Source organism: Dermochelys coriacea, chromosome 6 (assembly GCF_009764565.3).
Source record: "Dermochelys coriacea isolate rDerCor1 chromosome 6, rDerCor1.pri.v4, whole genome shotgun sequence".
Classification (NCBI taxonomy): Eukaryota; Metazoa; Chordata; order Testudines; family Dermochelyidae; genus Dermochelys; species Dermochelys coriacea.
Window position 1 is genome coordinate 8,199,788 of NC_050073.1, and position 17,501 is coordinate 8,217,288.

The window sequence follows — 17,501 nt, forward strand, 5'->3', positions numbered from 1 at the left end:
AGACAGCCCCTACCCGAAAGAGTTCACAGTCTGAATAGAGAAGGGTGGGGAGGGGAAATTGAGGCATGGCACTGGAATGTAATGTGACTGGTCCAGGTCACAACACAGGTGGGTGCAAAGCCAGGTGAGGAACCCAGGTGTCCTGACTCCCACCTTCTGTCCTGCCCACTGAGCCAGCTAAGCCCATCTTAACCTCCTCACTTAATGATTCTCGCAGGATGCACCAGGCCAAGGCCCAGCCTGACCCAGCTGCTCTTTGGGCAGGTGCCAGGAGGTGCAGGGGTAACCCCGGTGCTCACCCTGGGGATAACTCGCCTGTGGAGGGTGGGGGCAGGGGGGCGGGGGAGCAGATGCTCCGTCACTTGGAAACTTTCAGTCCAGCCCTCTCCAGAGGCTGCGCTCTGGCTCCATTGGGGTGGGAGGCAGGAGCCCCTGGGCAGGGCCGGTGCCTGGTGTGATGCAGGAGCACAGACAGATGGCACAATGGGCTGCCTGCTCTTGGAGTCTATGAAGCTCTGCTGGGACTAAAGGCAGCTCTGTGGCAGAGCCCCCGCTCAGCCCACACTCGGGGCCCCCAGAGCCTCCATATTCTCCAGGGGGTTGGAAGTGGGGCTCATGGGGCCTGATGAACTCTGCAAGGGGCATCAGAGCTAGCTCTGTGTGTGTGTGTGGCACTATGGAAAGCTGGGGGGGTGCATTTGTGCCCCAGGATTCTGCACTGGCCCCCCCAGACTTGGGGGTCCCAGTGCCCCTGCTCACCCCAGGCAGGGAAGGGCCACTTGCCAGGCTCTGGGTGATCACCCCACTCCAGTCCCAGCCCCACTGGGCAGGGTCCCATGGCAGTGGAGGGGGTCCATGGCTCTGAGGGGGCCGCCGCGGGAGGGGAGGGAACCCTAATGTTGGCACTCACAGGGTAGATGGCACCAGCCCGTTGGCTGTTATCCCATTCCCTGTGGCCTGGCACCCAGCGCTGCAGCCAGTGGTGAAACAGCCCCGGGGTCCCAGCATGGCCGTTGCTTTGTGAAATCCTCTTGTGAAACCTGCCCAGCACCTGGGGGAGATGCTTATCTGCAGGGACGCCCTGAGTCAGCAGGGCCTGAGAGTGGGCTGGTGATGAGGGGACGGGGGGGGGGGTGACAGCAGCGCTCCTCAATCCTGCCCACAGCAGCTGTTTGCATAGCCCTGGCTCTCCCCCTCCTCAACTCTGCCAGTGCCCATCTCTCCTGACCCACAGCCCCTGCTAGCCCAGCCTTACAGTCTGGGTCACTCTAAAGCAGGTCCCCGAGTGGCTGGGAGTCCAGCTCTCTGCTACCATCAGCAGAGGGTGAATCCAGGACCCTCTATGGGAGTTGGGGGCACTTTGTAGACAGCTCGTTTGTAAACTCCTCCGATGGCCCCTGGAGGGTGACATGGGCCAGCTGGTGGGTCAGAGCCAAGCCTGGGTGTGGGGGTATCACAAACCGTGGGGTGGGGGGAGGAGGAGCACAAGGGGCTGGGAGCTGATAACGGCTCTTTCCCCAACCCCAGCTTCCTCTTCCAGCCCAATATAAGGGGCTGGGATGGCTGTAGCCATCGGAGCTTGCTGAGGACCCACAGCCATCACAGAGGTGAGTGAGTGAGTGAGTGTGTGTGTGTGTGTGTGTGTGTGTGTGTGTTTGTGTGTTCTCTGGGTGACCCCAGGGGCTACAGGGGTGATGGGGACCCGCTCCAGAGTGGAGTCACTCGGTTGGGGCCTGGCTCTTACAGCAGTCAGTGCTGGTTTCCTTGGAGAGGTGACTGCCATTATTCACCTCTCTGTGGCAGGGAGACGCAGATCGCTGCCTGACTCCAGGGGTTGCTCAGCTCCTCCCTGGATCCTGAGATCACGAGGCTTCACTGTTGGCCACTGAGGCTGCTCTGATGCCCAGAAAGGCCTGGCACTGCTCAGCGCTCTCAGCCCCTTATATCCTGTGGCAGGGAGTTCCACAGGCTAGCAGCACATGCTGGGTTCTTTCTGCCACTTTCTGTCCATAGTCAAGGGATGCCCATAGCCCATTATCCCTGTTACAGGGCAGGCGAGTGACAGCCCCCCTGCCACCCACCAGCTGAGCCAAAGCCCCAGGCTTTCTTCTTCCCCCTTGCTTGGCCCAGCCCTACCTTAGCTGGGAATGGCTGCCTTGGCTGGAGGGCGGTCATCAGCCCAGGGGTTTGGTGGTAGGTCAGGGTGCAGTGGCAGGAGGTCCCTAGGTACGGGTGGGTGGGGCGGGGGTCAATCCGAGCGAAGTGGTGGGAGGGGGATGGGCTCTAGGCAGGGGGGTCAGTTTGGGCTCAGTGACTTTGCGGGGGGGCTGGGTAGAAGGAGCTCAATCTGTCTCTGTCTCACAGCAGTTCGCCAGGTCTGCCTGAGATGAAGCTGTTCCTGGTCGTGGCACTCGTCCTGCTGGGGACCATCTCTGCTTGCCAGCTCCGTAAGTCCTGGGGCCGAAGTCCCCATGGCTACCGCCCCTCCTCCACCCTGTGGGGAGCCTGACCCACAGGTCACTGCCCCCAGTGGGAACCTCCACACCCCCAGCAGACACTGTATGGGCCCCATGGGCTTGGGTCAGACCCAAGCAAGCACAGTACGGGGCTCAGTAACCCCAGACCTGTGCTCAGCTAGTCCCCAGCCCCATTCTTTTCTGGACACCTGAGTCCCCTGTCCTCAATAACCTTCAGCCCCACTGCAGCCTGAACACCAGGGTCCCCTGACCCCCCCCCCCCAATAACCCTACGACCCTCTCCTTCTGGAACATCAGGGTCCCCTGGCCCCCCAATGACACCCTGACCCTCTCTATCCCAGACATCTGTGTCCCTGGCCACTAGATCGGCTCCATCTCCCTGCTCCATGGATTGTTTGAGATCTGGGCTGCATATTGCTGCTGGAAGGGCCAACTGGTGTCTCTTGCACCCACCCTCAGATGAGGGCTCCCCGGAGCAGGACGTACCAGCCGAGCAAGACGAGGAGGAGCCCGGGGAGCCAGAGCCACCATGTCCCACAGAGAGCGAGAGCTTTAGGATGATCGTGCCTGGCACGGAGGCTCACACTTCTCGCTATGTGTTTGTGAAAAATTACCAGCGATTTCGGAAAGCCCAGGTGAGTGGGGAAGGGGGACGAGTGGTGGAGAGGACTCACAGACGGGTCAGGAAGTGGGGTGGGAGACCCTTGGGGCTGGAGAATGGCACTTGGGGACAGTGGAGGGGGTTGGGGGCGGTGGAGGGGTGGCATAGGGGTGATGGGGGGCCCATGGAGGCAGTGGAGGAGGCGTGGGGGCGGTGGAGGGGGGCGTAGGGGCAGTAGATGGTGGTGGGGTGGCGGAGGCAGTATAGAGGCAGTGGAGGAGAAGAAGGGGGTGACATAGGGGGCATAGGGGCAGTGGATGGTGCACGGGGTGGTGGTTGGTGGATGCTTCATGTCCCCCTCACCCTCCCCACAGAAACTGTGTGCTCGCTGCTACCATGGCCACCTGGCCTCCATCCACAGCCATTTGGCCAATGCGCTGCTGCGCTGCATAGCGCACACCCACATCAAGCTGGGCCTGGTGTGGATCGGAGGCATCACCTGCCGCCGGGTAAGGAGAGTGTCTGGCCCTGCTGCCCCCATTCCCGCCCTGCCTGGGCCTGGCCCAGAACCCGTCCCCCCCCAGACTTCCCCACTGGGGCCCTGCCACCTCTGAGGTTGGCCTCCCCTCCAATGCAGAGCGGACAGGGGGATCCATCCCCCGCTGCGGCTCAGTGCATCCCCAGCTAGGACCCCGCTCAGGGCAGCCTCACGCCACCCCCGTTTGCCCCCTGGGAGGTAGGCCTGGGCAGCTCAGGTGTGGGTCCAGCTGCCCCCGGATGGCTGGGAGACTTCTTGGGGCCCGTTGACCTTGGTTGCCCGGGAGGTTGCCAGGGCAGAGGCTGGTGCCAACAAGTGCCGGGTGAATCCTACCCTAGGGCCTGACCCCCATCCCAGCGAATCCAGAGCTCCTTGCTATGACCCCCAGCCATTGCCCGGCTCCAATGTACCAACGGCTCCTGACCCCAGCCTGAGCGATGGCCCCGGCCCCTCAAAGGTGGGGGTGGGGAGTTCCCCGGGGCGCCCTGCAGATGGGACAGCACTGACCCTAACCCAGCTCCTTCCCTCATAGCACCGACATCTGCACTCCTGCTGGGTCGACCACAGTTCCTGGAATTACTCCAACTGGGCCAGAAAGAACCCCCAGCACGTTAGGAAAACGTGCGTCGCCCTGTCCACCGCAGGTGAAAAGCCCCCTCCGGGAGGGGGGGGAGGCAGGGCGGAGAGGGAGATCTATTCACTGCTTGGGGGAACAGGAGCCCTGGGGCAGGGGAACTGGGGATCTGTGGGCAGGGGATCTGGGGTTCATGGGGCCCTGGGAGTCTGGAACAGGGGATCCAAGCGTAGGTGGGCCCATAGGGTGTGGGACAGGGGATCTGGCGATATTGGGGATATGTGGGTCTGGGGCAGGGGATCTAGGGTTTCCTGGGGGCTGCGTTCCAGGTGCCAGCCAGGAGGGCACTAACCCCTCTCTCTCTGCCAGGTGGTCATTGGAGAAGTGTGTGCTGCAGGGCTCGCCTTCCCTTTATCTGTGAGTACTGAGGGGGCTGCTCCCCCCATGGGGTCCTGCTGCCCCCACCGCTCTGCCAGCATAGGACTTCCCACTCTTCCCTGCTGGAGGCACCCCTGCTCCCTGGACTCGACTCTGCTCCTGGCCCTGCCTCAGCTCCCCCTCCTTCGACCCTTGCTCATTGCCTGTGACTCCCTGCAATAAAACAGTGCTTCACTCATTACCCCTGGGTATTGTTCCTTCCTGCCCCAGGACATGGAGGGGCCTGAACGCTCCATGGGGCTGGGCCAGGGTGGGGCCGGGGGGGCAAAATGTGGCCACGGGGGAGAGGGGCTAGGGGTTACACCCACCCAGAGATGGAGTCGGGAGGGGGACTTACTGCTGCACAGGGCATTACAGAGCCCACTAGTGGGGACCATATCCAGTTCTGGGGTTCCCCTGCCCCTGGGATGTTCCCAGTAAGCAAAGGGCTCAGAAAAGCCCAACCAGAATGGAGCTGAGGGCTGCATCCCCGTGTAACAATGCTTGCTGCCTTTGGTGGGACACTTCTGAGAGTATCAATTCAGGACAAATTGCTTAGAGGAGGGCAGTCACAGCCCCAGGCTGGTGGTTTTCCACCTCCAAGGCACACCAAACCAGCCAAACAAAGAGGACTTTGGTTTTACCCCACTGGCTAACCATAGGTCACACAAGTAATTCCCTTAGACACTCCAATTTCCTAGTATCACCACCAGTGCCACCCATTATGGGGGTGAATGGTTATGAAAACCAATACCCCAGTAAAAGAAAAAAGGTTCTCCCAATCCTAAAGGACCAGCCCCAGACCCAGGTCAATATACAAATCAGATCTTACCCACAAATCATGCTGTTCCCTATCCTTTAGAATCTAAAATCTAAAGGTTTATTCATAAAAGGAAAAAAATATAGATGAGAGCTAAAATTGGTTAAATGGAATCAATTACATACAGTAATGGCAGAGTTCTTGGTTCATGCTTGTAGCAGTGATGGAATAAACTGCAGGCTCAAATCAAGTCTCTGGAGTGCATCCACAGCCTGGATGGGTCATTCAATCCTTTGTTTAGCGCTTCAGATTGTAGCAAGGTTCCTCCAGAGGCAAGAAGCAGGATTGAAGACAAGATGGAAGGGTTTTCAGGGCCTTTTATATTCTCTTCCCATGGATGGACACCCCTTTGTTCTGACTGTGGAAAATCACAACAGCAAGATGGAGTCTGGAGTCACATGGGCAAGTCACATATCCATGCATGACACTGTTCTTTACAGGCTGACCCCATTATTTACATGTTAGTTTGAACCTTCCCAGGAAACCTCAGATGTGGATTGGCGTCTCCCAAAGTCCATTGTCAGTTAAGTTTTTCTTGATTGGGCACTTACTGAGAATAGCCCCTTCTCAAGAAGCTGACCAAATGCTTCACTAATATGTTGTCCATATTATAGGAATCTTGTCATTCAGCCATGAAAGCAATAAAATAGTGTGGCTCAGTTTCCCTCTTCATACTGCACATCGGGTCTGGAATGTCTTTTCTCCTGTGAAAAGTTCCAAGACTGTTTACAGGCACTAACTGTGCAACATAAGCATTACAAGGCCTTTTAACATGAGGTGTGTTTTTATGTATCACTTTTAACATGTTCAAGGGATTTTCCAAAAGATTAGGCACATTGTACATTTTTACAGTTTCTTGATAATAGCAACACATTAGTTATAAAAATTACCATTAGCAATAACAACAAATTCATTGCAAGTCTCCATTTACAATCATTTTTGTCATGCCACACCTTTGGCTCAATACCATTGGGGTTTCTCTTTTTCCTTCTTGTCCTGAAGGATAAAACCCTGATTTCTCTTGCTTAACAGAATCCACTGGCTGATTGGGTGTGCTCTCCGTGCTAACAGCTATTAACAAGTCTTTCTTCCCCCAAAAAGAAAAGGAGGACTTGTGGCACCTTAGAGACTAACAAATTTATTTGAGCATAAGCTTTCGTGAGCTACAGCTCACTTCATCTGAAACCTTTCTTCCCCCTGTCAGTCAGGTAATTTGCATCAACACAAACACTAGCTTTTAAATTCTCAGCTGCTACCAATTTCAAGGCTGGACACTTAATCTTTCCTTTAGCAAGATTGGGTTCTTTCCCCACAGACCTTTTTTCTAGAAGGTTGAAAACTGAAACTTGCTGCTCACAGGAATTCCTTTGCTGGCTAGGTGTATTTGAACATCTACACAGATGCTCTTCTGCCTACTTGCATGTGAATTTACCACCCCCAGCAACTTAGGGTGTGTCTACACTACGAAATTAGGTTGATATTACAGAAGTCGATTTCTAGAAATTGATTTTACACAGTCGATTGCGTATGTCCACACTAAGCACATTAAGTCGGTGGAGTGCGTCCTCACTAGCGTGGTTAGCATCGACTTATGGAGTGGTGCACTGTGGGTAGCTATCCCACAGTTCCCGCGGTCTTCGCCGCCCTTTGGAATTCTGGGTTAAGCTCCCAATGCCTGATGGGGCAAAAACATTGTCGGGGTGGTTTTGAGTACGTCGTCAGTTGCCCCTCCCTCCGTGAAAGCAATGGCAGACAATCGTTTCATACCTTTTTTCTGTGCGGATGCCATACTGCTTTCAGCAGACGGTGCAGAAGAACTGCTAACCGTTGTCATCCACCTCTTCTGCTGCAACTCTGCTCTGCTGCTATTGTCTCAATAGTGAATTTCTCCATGTTGTCTGTCATGGGCTCCCGGGTATGTGTGTTCTTCCTCGGGAAATGTGCGCGGTGCTAACCATTGTCCTCCACCACTTCCGCTGCAACTCCGCTCTTCTGCTCTCATGAATACACCTCACAGGTCCTCTCGTCGTTCTCTATAAATATCTATTCTCGTGGCATCTGTCATCAGCCATCGCTTCCGCTGCAACTCTGCTCTCCTGCAGACGCCATACCACAGCAAGCATGGATCCCGCTTAGATCAGCGAGGCAGTTATGAGCATTGTAAACACCTCGTGCATTATGCTGCAGTATGTGCAGAACCAGAACCTGCAAAAGCAGGTGAGGAGGCAATGGCAGTGCAGTGACGAGAGTGATGAGGACATGGACACAGACTTCTCTCAAAGTACGGGCCCCGGCAATTTGGACATCCTGGTTGTAATGGGGCAGGCTCATGCAGTGGAATGCCGATTCTGGGCCCGGGAAACAAGCACAGAGTGGTGGGACCACATAGTGTTGCAGGTCTGGGATGATTCCCAGTGGCTCCAAAACTTTTGCATGCATAAGGGCACTTTCATGGAACTTTGTGACCTGCTTTCCCCTGCCCTGAAGTGCAAGAATACCAAGATGAGAGCAGCCCTCACAGTTCAGAAGCGATAGCCCTGTGGAAGCTTGTAACACCAGACAGCTTCAGTCAGTCGGGAATCAGTTTGGTGTGGGCAAATCTACTGTGGTGGCTGCTGTGATCCAAGTAGCCAACGCAATCACTGAGCTGCTGCTATCAAGGGAATTGACTCTGGGAAATGTGCAGGTCATAGTGGATGGCTTTGCTGCAATGGGATTCCCTAACTGTGGTGGGGCTATAGATGGAACGCATATCCCTATCTTGGGACCGGACCACGTTGGCAGCCAGTACATAAACCGCAAGGGATATTTTTCAATGGTGCTGCAAGCACTGGTGGATCACAAGGGGGGTTTCACTGACATCAATGTGGGATGGCTGAGAAACGTACATGACGCTCGCATCTTCAGGAACTCTGGTCTGTTTGAACAGCTGCAGGAAGGGACTTACTTCCCAGACCAGAAAATAACTGTTGGGGATGTTGAAATGCCTATAGTAACCCTTGGGGACCCAGCCTACCCCTTAATGCCATGGCTCATGAAGCCATACACAAGCACCCTGGACCGTAGTAAGGAGTTGTTCAACTATAGGCTGAGCAAGTGCAGAATGGTGGTAGAATGTGCATTTGGATGTTTAAATGTGCGCTGGTGCAGTTTACTGACTCGGTTAGACCTCAGCAAAACCAGTATTCGCATTGTTATTGCTGCTTGCTGTGTGCTCCACAATATCTGTGAAAGTAAGGGAGAGACATTTATGGCAGGGTGGGAGGTTGAGACAAATCACCTGGCTGCTGATTACGTGCAGCCAGACATCAGGGCGATTAGAAGAGCACAGCAGGGCATGCTGCGCATCAGAGAAGCTTTGAAAACCAGTTTCATGACTTGCCAGGCTATGGTGTGACAGTTCTGTTTGATTCTCGTTGATGAAAACCTGCCCCCTTGGTTCACTCTACTTCCCTGTAAGCCAACTGCCCTCCCCCCTTCGATCATTGCTTGCAGAGGCAATAAAGTCATTGTTGTTTCAAAATTATGCATTCTTTATTAATTCATGACACAAATAGGGGGATAACTGCCAAGGTAGCCCAGGAGGGGTGCTGGAGGAGGGAAGCACCGGGTGGGGTGGTGGAGGAGGGGAGGAGGAAGGACAAGGCCACACTGCACTTCAAAACTTATTGAATGCCAGACTTCTGTTGCTTGGGCAGTCTTCTTGGGTGGAGTGGTTGGGTGCCTGGAGCCCCGCCCACCCGCGTGTTCTTGGGCGTCTGGGTGAGGAGGTTATAGAACTTGGGGAGGAAGGCGGGCAGTTACACAGGGGCTGTAGTGGCAGTCTGTGCTCCTGCTGCTTTTCCTGCAGCTCCAGCAGATGATGGAGCATATCAGTTTGATCCCCCAGTAGCTTCAGCATTGCATCCTGCCTCCTCTCATCGCGCTGCTGCCACCTCTCCTCTTGCTCCCGCAACCTTTCATCTTGCTTGTCCCTCTTGTCCTCGCGTTCATTTTCTGCTTTCCTGGACTCTGCCATTGTTTGCCTCGACGCATTGTGCTGAGCTCTTTCAGTGTGGGAGGACAGCATGAGCTCAGAGAACATTTCATCGCGAGTGCATTTTTTTTTTGCCTTCTTATCTGCACTAGCCTCTGGGAGATGATAGGGGGAGCATTGAAACATTTGCAGCTGCAGGAGGAAAAAAAGGGAGAGTAGTATTTAAAAAGACACATTTTAGAGAACAATGGGTAGACTCTTTCATGGTGAACCAAGCTGTTAACATTACATAGCACATGTGCTTTCAGTACAAGGTTGCATTTTACCTCTTATATTGAGGGCCTGCTGGTTTGGTGTGAGAGATCACACACGCAGGGCCAGGCAACAGAATTCGGCTTGCAGCAGTCATGGTAAGCCACAGTCTTTCGGCTTCTTCAACCTTCATAACACGTGGGAATGGTTTCGAATAGCAGCACCCTCCTTTCCCACACCAAGCGCCCGTTGGGTTGGCCATTTAAAAGGAGGGGATGCGGTTTTCGGGTTAATGTGCAGCACAAACCCAACTAACCCCTCCCCCCCAATTTTCTGGGATGATCGCTTCACCCCTTCTCCCACCCCTCCTCCCACCTCCCACGTGACTAGTATCACGGAAGATCCCTGCCAGCCAAACGCGAACAGCTCAGCGTGAACGGTCTCCCCACCCCCACCATATGGCTAAAAGCAGAGATGATTTCTTTTTGGCCACAGGCAAACAGCCCAGCAGAAACGGCTACCTGTGAATGTCCCCATAATAATGTCCCGGAGGATTTCCGCTCCATCCCCAGACACGTTAACAGATTTTTCCAGTAGCTGTACTGGCTGCGAATGCATCCCAAGTCTTCAGGGCAAATTTATCATTAAACACACTTGCTTTTAAACCATGTATTGTAAGTACAAAGATACACTCACCAGAGGTGCTTTCTCCGGCTTCATGGTCCAGGAGCCCGCCTTGGGAGGGTTGGGAGGGGATTGGCTCCATAGTGATAAACAGTTCCTGGCTGCCGGGGGAGCGGTTTCTCTGTTTGCCTTTTGTGCGCTATCCTCCTCCTCATCATCATTATCTTCCTCATCCCCAAAATCCTCATCCCTGTTGCATGAGACTCCCCCCTTGCAGGTGTCCATGGACAGGGGTGGGGTAGTGGTAGGGGCACCCCTTAGAATTGCATGCAGCTCATCATAGAAGTGGCATGTCTGGGGCCGTTTGCCTCTTTGTTTTTTTGGTAGGCTTGCCTGAGCGCCTTAATTTTCACGCGGCACTGCTCTAGGTCCCAGTTATAGCCTCTGTCCATCATGCCCTTGGAGATTTTTTCAAATATTTTGGCAATTTGTCTTTTGGAACAGAGTTCTGATAGCACGGGTTCCTCTCCCCATACAGCGATCAGATCCAGTACCTCCGATTCGGTCCATGCTAGAGCTCTTTTGCAATTCTGGGACTGCATGGTCACCTCTGCTGATAAGCTCGCCATGCTGGCCGAACAGGAAATGAAATTCAAAAGTTCCCGGTGCTTTTCCTTGTACCAGGCTAGTGCATTTGAATTGAAAGTGCTGTCCAGAGCGGTCACAATGGAGCACTCTGGGATAGCTCCAGGAGGCCAATACCGTCAAATTTCATCCACACTACCCCAAATTTGACCCGGCGATGTCAATTTCAGCACTAATCCCCTCAGCGGGGAGGAGTACAGAAATTGATTTTAAGAGCCCTTTAAATCAACAAAAATGCCTTTGTCGTGTGCACAGGTGCAGGGTTAAATCGATCTAACGCTGCTAAATTTGACCTAAGCTCATAGTGTAGACCAGGGCTTAGAGACTGGATTCTGTTTTAAAGTGATACCAAATCAATTCAAAGTACCTAAGGGTGAGAGTTAGCTTTCTTTCCCCTGCATCCTTAAGCATTCAGCCATAAAACTGTTCTGCTCTGAAACATCAGTAACCAAATCTGTCCTCAGACCCTGAAGCACAGACTGCTCACTTAAAGAATTAGCATGGAGACATTCCTGTTCCAACTCCATTGTCTTCCCAACAAACTGGCCAAACACAGCCACTTGGTCATAAGGCTGTTTAAATTCCTTGACAATTTTCATTTCATCTGAGACCTTCTCTAAGTGATCCACACTGGATCTTTCAAAAGGAAAGGCAGTGGATCCATTCGCAACAGAAATTTTTTGGCTGTCAGGAACTGAAACTTCCTTGATCAAATCACTTCCACACCTGACAGCTACAGCAAATTGCTTGCACCGATTACCACGAGGATTCCTTTCCCTAGGAGCTTCTCTAAACAACAATTCACTCCTCACAAAAAGAAAAGGAGTACTTGTGGCACCTTAGAGACTAACAAATTTATTAGAGCATAAGCTTTCGTGAGCTACAGCTCACTTCATCGGATGCATTTGGTGGAAAAAACAGAGGAGAGATTTATATACACACACACAGAGAACATGAAACAATGGGTTTATCATACACACTGTAAGGAGAGTGATCACTTAAGATAAGCCATCACCAACCCGTTGCCAACTCTGTCCACATATCTATTCAGGGGATACCATCATAGGGCCTAATCACATCAGCCACACTATCAGAGGCTCGTTCACCTGCGCATCTACCAATGTGATATATGCCATCATGTGCCAGCAATGCCCCTCTGCCATGTACATTGGCCAAACTGGACAGTCTCTACGTAAAAGAATGAATGGACACAAATCAGACGTCAAGAATTATAACATTCAAAAACCAGTTGGAGAACACTTCAATCTCTCTGGTCACTCGATCACAGACCTAAGAGTGGCTATCCTTCAACAAAAAAGCTTCAAAAACAGACTCCAACGAGAGACTGCTGAATTGGAATTAATTTGCAAACTGGATACAATTAACTTAGGCTTGAATAGAGACTGGGAATGGATGAGTCATTACACAAAGTAAAACTATTTCCCCATGGTATTTCTCCCCCCCACCCCACCCCCCACTGTTCCTCTGATATTCTTGTTAACTGCTGGAATTAGCCTACCTTGCTTGTCACCATGAAAGGTTTTCCTCCTTTCCCCCCCCTGCTGCTGGTGATGGCTTATCTTAAGTGATCACTCTCCTTACAGTGTGTATGATAAACCCATTGTTTCATGTTCTCTGTGTGTGTGTATATAAATCTCTCCTCTGTTTTTTCCACCAAATGCATCCGATGAAGTGAGCTGTAGCTCACGAAAGCTTATGCTCTAATAAATTTGTTAGTCTCTAAGGTGCCACAAGTACTCCTTTTCTTTTTGCGAATACAGACTAACACGGCTGCTACTCTGAAACCTCACTCCTCACAGAAATTCTGCCCTTACCCTCTTCATCTAGGGCTTGCTCTAAAGGAACACTTTCCGGAGTGTGATGTTATTGACATAAACTGTGACCGTATAGGTCATTGTTGCAACCACTGTTATATATTTGCAGCAAATATTGTACAAAGGTTGTCGTGTGAGGTGTCTATAAAGAGGTTATGATTTGCTGGTTATGATTATGCTGTCTGTATGTGAGTATCATTTTTATAGTTGAAATTATTAATATTGGATATGTACTTGTATCTCAATGTGTTTTCATAGACTATCAGGGTTGGAAGGGACCTCAGGAGGTCATCCAGTCCAACCCCCTGCTCAAAGCAGGACCAATCCCCAACTAAATCATCCCAGCCAGGGTTTTGTCAAGCCTGATCTTAAAAACATCAAAGGAAGGAGATTCCACCACCTCCCTAAGTAACCCATTCCAGTGTTTCACCACCCTCCTAGTGAAAAAGTTTTTCCTAATATCCAACCTAAACCTCTCCCACTGCAACTTGAGACAATTACTCCTTGTTCTGTCATCTGATAACACTGAGAACAGTCTAGATCCATCGTCTTTGGAACCCCCTTTCAGGTAGTTGAAAGCAGCTATCAAATCCCCCTCATTCTTCTCTTCCTCAGACTAAACAATCCCAGTTCCCTCAGCCTCTCCTCACAAGTCATGTGCTCCAGCCCCCTAATCATTTTTGTTGCCCTCTGCTGGACTCTTTCCAATTTTTCTACATAATTTTTGTAGTGTGGGGCCCAAAACTGGACATAGTACTCCAAATGAGGCCTCACCAACGCTGAATAGAGGGGAATGATCACGTCCCTCTATCTGCTGGCAATGCTCCTACTTATACAGCCCAAAATGCTGTTAGCCTTCTTGGCAACAAAGGCACACTGTTGACTCATATCCAGCTTCTTGTCCACTGTAACCCCTAGGTCCTTTTCCGCAGAACTGCTGCCTAGCCACTCGGTCCCTAGTTTGTAGCAGTGCATGTAACTGACAATGGACTTAGGGAGATGCCAATCCACATCTGAGCTTTCCTGGGAAGGTTCAAACTAACATGTAAACAATGGTGTCGGCCTGCAAACTGAGTCAGGCATGGACATTTGACTTGCCCATGTGACTCCAGACTCCATCTTGCTGTTGTGATTTTCCACAGTAAGAACAACTCTTCTACGGGCAGAGAATATAAAAGGCCCTGAAAACCCCTCCATCTTGTCTTCAATCCTGCTTCTTGCCTCTGGAGGAACCTTGCTACAAACTGAAGCTCTAAACAAAGGCCTGAATGACCTATCCCAGTTGTGGACTGTGATACAGCATGGCCAGAGGGAAGCAGGAGAGTGTTAGAAGGGAGCCTTATTCCCTGTAGAGAGAAGAAAGTTTGCTATAAATTAATTAAAGCACCTGAAGCCAATTAAAGCAGCTGAAGCCAGTCACAAGATAAAAAACCCCTGCTTCAATCAGACAAGAGGAGGAGTTGAAGCAGAGTGGATTGGTGTTAGAGCAGAGAGCAGTTTGGAGGGAAGGAGAGGAGAGTTTGGAGAAGTGCTGCGGTTGGCTAAGAAGACCAAGACCCTAGGTAAAGGGACACCTGGTTTGTGCAGAGGGAGGACAGGAAGCCCCACAAGATGAAGGGCAGGAGAGGGAAGTAGCCCAGGGGAAGGAACTGCTAGTTCAAGTGGTTTACTGCTATCTCTAGGGCCCCTGGGCTGGGACCCGGAGTAGAGGGTGGGCCCGGGTCCCTCCCTTTTCTCTCCACTCCCCTCCTCTAGGATACTAGTGGGGCAGTTAATACCCCAGTTCAGGGGCAAGAAATAGTGCCCTGAACGTCCCTCTCCCCAAGAAGAGAAAGCGTGAGACTCATCATAGTAGTACCGGCAATTTGCCACCCGTGGTGTGAGCAGTGGGATCTACATGCTGGGGACTTAAACCAGGGTTAGCCAAAACCCTCCCAGCTCTAAGATGGACAATGTAGTCAAGGCCCTAATACGAGCCTCCGCAGCCCAGCAGGAGGCTACCCGAGCCCAAGCAACCGCCCAACAGGAGGTGACTCGGATGCAGCAGGAATCACAATGACCTCGCTTGGGCATACAAGATCAGTAAAAATGAATAGTATTGAGACCATAGCATTAATAGATTCTGGGAGTGCTGTCACGTTGGTCTTGGGGAAGTTGGTGGGGCAAGACCAACTAACCCAGGCCAAAAACACAGGGGTAACATGCGTTCATGGCACCTTAAATTTCTACCCCACAATCCTGGTACGGATTGAGATCCAGGGGAATACTACCAGGGTGACTGCAGGGGTGGTCCCCAGGCTCCCCTACCCTGTCTTAATTGGTAGAGACTTCCAAATGTAAGGGAGGAGGTAGTGGAAGTAAATGGCGTACCGGTGGAAGGAAAGACCAAAGGCCCAAGGCCATATTATGTGCTCAAATGTGATCTGTTGTACAAGACAGCGCAAATACGAGGGGAAGTAGTAAAGCAACTCTTAGTCCCATGGACAAACACAGGGGCAGTACTAGAGTTAGCTCACAGACATCTATTTGGGGGACATCTAGGAGTAGAAAGACACTGGATAGAGTCCTAAGAAGATTTTATTGGCCAGGAACACAAGCAGAGGTCCAGCGCCATTGTGCCTCCTGCCCTGAATGCCAGTTGCATAGCCTTCAACCTCACTTGTGGGCCCCATTAGTACCTTTGCCTATTATTGAAGTCCCTTTCGAGAGGATAACCATGGACATAGTGGGCCCTCTGGCACAGGGCCACCGAAATGTACTAGTCATCCTTGACTATGCCCCACATGGTATCCAGAAGACACTCCTTTAAGAAACCCCACATCCAAGGCAATAGCAAAAGAACTACTCAAGGTTTTTGCTAGAGTGGGCATCCCTAAGGAGATCCTGACAGACCAAGGAATCCCTTTCATGTCAAAATTAAGACTTATGTACCCTACTCCGCATCCAGGCCATACGGACCTCAGTCTACCATCCACAAACAGATGGACTGGACTAGTGGTTTAACCATACCCTTAAAAGTATGATCTGGAAGGTGGTAGCTCAGGACATAGGATACCCTTCTACCGTATCTAATGTTTGCCATATGGGAATTCCCCAAGGCGTCCACTGGTTTCTCTCCCTTTGAACTACTATATGGACGCCACTCACGTGGAATATTAGATATTGCCAAGGAAGATTTGGAAGAACAACCCAACCCAGGAAAGAATGTCATTGAGCATGTGACACAGAAGAGAGAGTGAATAACTCGAGTAACCCTTATAGTACAAGAATATTTGGAAAAAGCACAAGAGGCCCAGCGGACATATTACAAATGTCGGGTGAAAGTACGAAGATTTCAGCTGGGGAAACAGGTGCTGGTGCTGGTGCAAACTCCTAGCCAGCTGGCATGGACCATATGAGATACTGGAAGCCATTGGGGAGGTGGACTATAAGACAACCAGACCGCCAAAGGCCAGAGAAAATCTACCACATCAACTTACTGAAGCCCTGGCGTGACCAAGAGACGTGTCTGGTCATTCGGGGAGCTCCACCCCAGACAGACGACCCACAGGGACAGGTGAAGATATCTCCTGAGTTAACTCCAGAACAATGAACAGAGGTCATTGATATGATCCAACAGAACCAGGACATTTTCTGTACAAAGCCGAGCCGTACAACACTGGTCCAATATCATTTTGTCACCAGGCCCGGAGTAAGGGTGACGATAAGACTGTACTGAATACTGGAAGCTAAGAGGGAAGAAATTAGGACAGAAGTCGAGAAGATGCTGGAACTCGGGGTTATTGAAGAATCCCACAGCCAGTGGTCCAACCCTATCGTCCTAGTCCCCAAGCCTGACGGCACCCTGAGGTTTTGCAATGACTTCCGGAAGTTGAATGAAGTATCCCAATTTGATGCCTATCCAATACCACGCATTGACAAGCTAGTTGATCAGTTAGGCAAGGCCCGATACCTAACCACTCTGGACCTGACCAAAGGATATTGGCAAATTCCCCTGGCCAAGAATGCCAAGGAAAAGACTGTCTTCTCTACACCCGATGGCCTGTTCCAATACACTGTCCTCCCTTTCGGACTCCATGAGGCCCCGGCAACATTCCAATGACTTATGGACAAATTGCTGCCACCCCATGCTAAGTATGCCGCCGCCTATCTAGACGACATAGTCATCCATAGCCCTGACTGGGAAACGCACCTCGGAAAAGTAGAAGCGGTTCTAGACACCCTACGGAAGGCTGGCCTCACTGCCAACCCTCTCAAGTGCGTGATCGGACTAGCTGAGGCCAGATACCTCGGGTATGTAGTAGGGAGAGGTTTGGTGAAACCCCAGTAGAACAAAGTGGAGGCAACACAAGGTTGGCCTCAACCAGTCCGCAAAGAGTGGGTCAGAGCATTTCTAGGGATAGAAGGATACGATCGGAAACTCATCCCTCATTTCGCTGCAAGAGCAGGGCCATTGATGGATTTGATAAAGGCTCGGGACCCTGAGATAGTAAAGTGGACTGATGCGGCAGAAGGAGCATTTGCAGATTAAAGGACAGCCCTTTGCTGCCATCCAGTACTCATAGCTCCAGACTTCAAGAAGGAATTCATCCTACAAACAGATGCCTCAGAGGTAAGGCTAGGAGCCCTCCTTTCGCAGATGGTGGGGGAGGAGGACACCTGATCTTGTACCTCAGCCGGATACTCCTCCCCAGGGAACAAAAGTATGCCATCGTTGAAAAGGAATGTCTGGCGGTAAAATG

The 17,501-nt window shown here is 51.7% G+C and overlaps 1 protein-coding gene across 2 annotated transcripts; it reads left to right on the top strand.

The window, feature by feature from the left end:
* The first annotated feature begins 1,534 nt into the window (after positions 1-1,534).
* Positions 1,535-4,809, top strand: LOC119857723 (proteoglycan 3-like). 2 transcript variants are annotated; one of them, XM_038407016.2, is made up of 6 exons: positions 1,535-1,607; positions 2,365-2,447; positions 2,937-3,112; positions 3,453-3,587; positions 4,149-4,260; positions 4,560-4,809. In XM_038407016.2, the coding sequence occupies exons 2-6, from the start codon at positions 2,387-2,389 to the stop codon at positions 4,616-4,618; spliced, it is 543 nt and encodes a 180-aa protein (XP_038262944.1). In that variant the 5' UTR covers positions 1,535-1,607; positions 2,365-2,386; the 3' UTR covers positions 4,619-4,809. The 2 variants fall into 2 exon arrangements, with proteins under 2 accessions (XP_038262944.1, XP_038262945.1); XM_038407017.2 differs by having other exon boundaries at positions 1,545-1,607; positions 2,368-2,447.
* Positions 4,810-17,501: the final 12,692 nt, after the last annotated feature.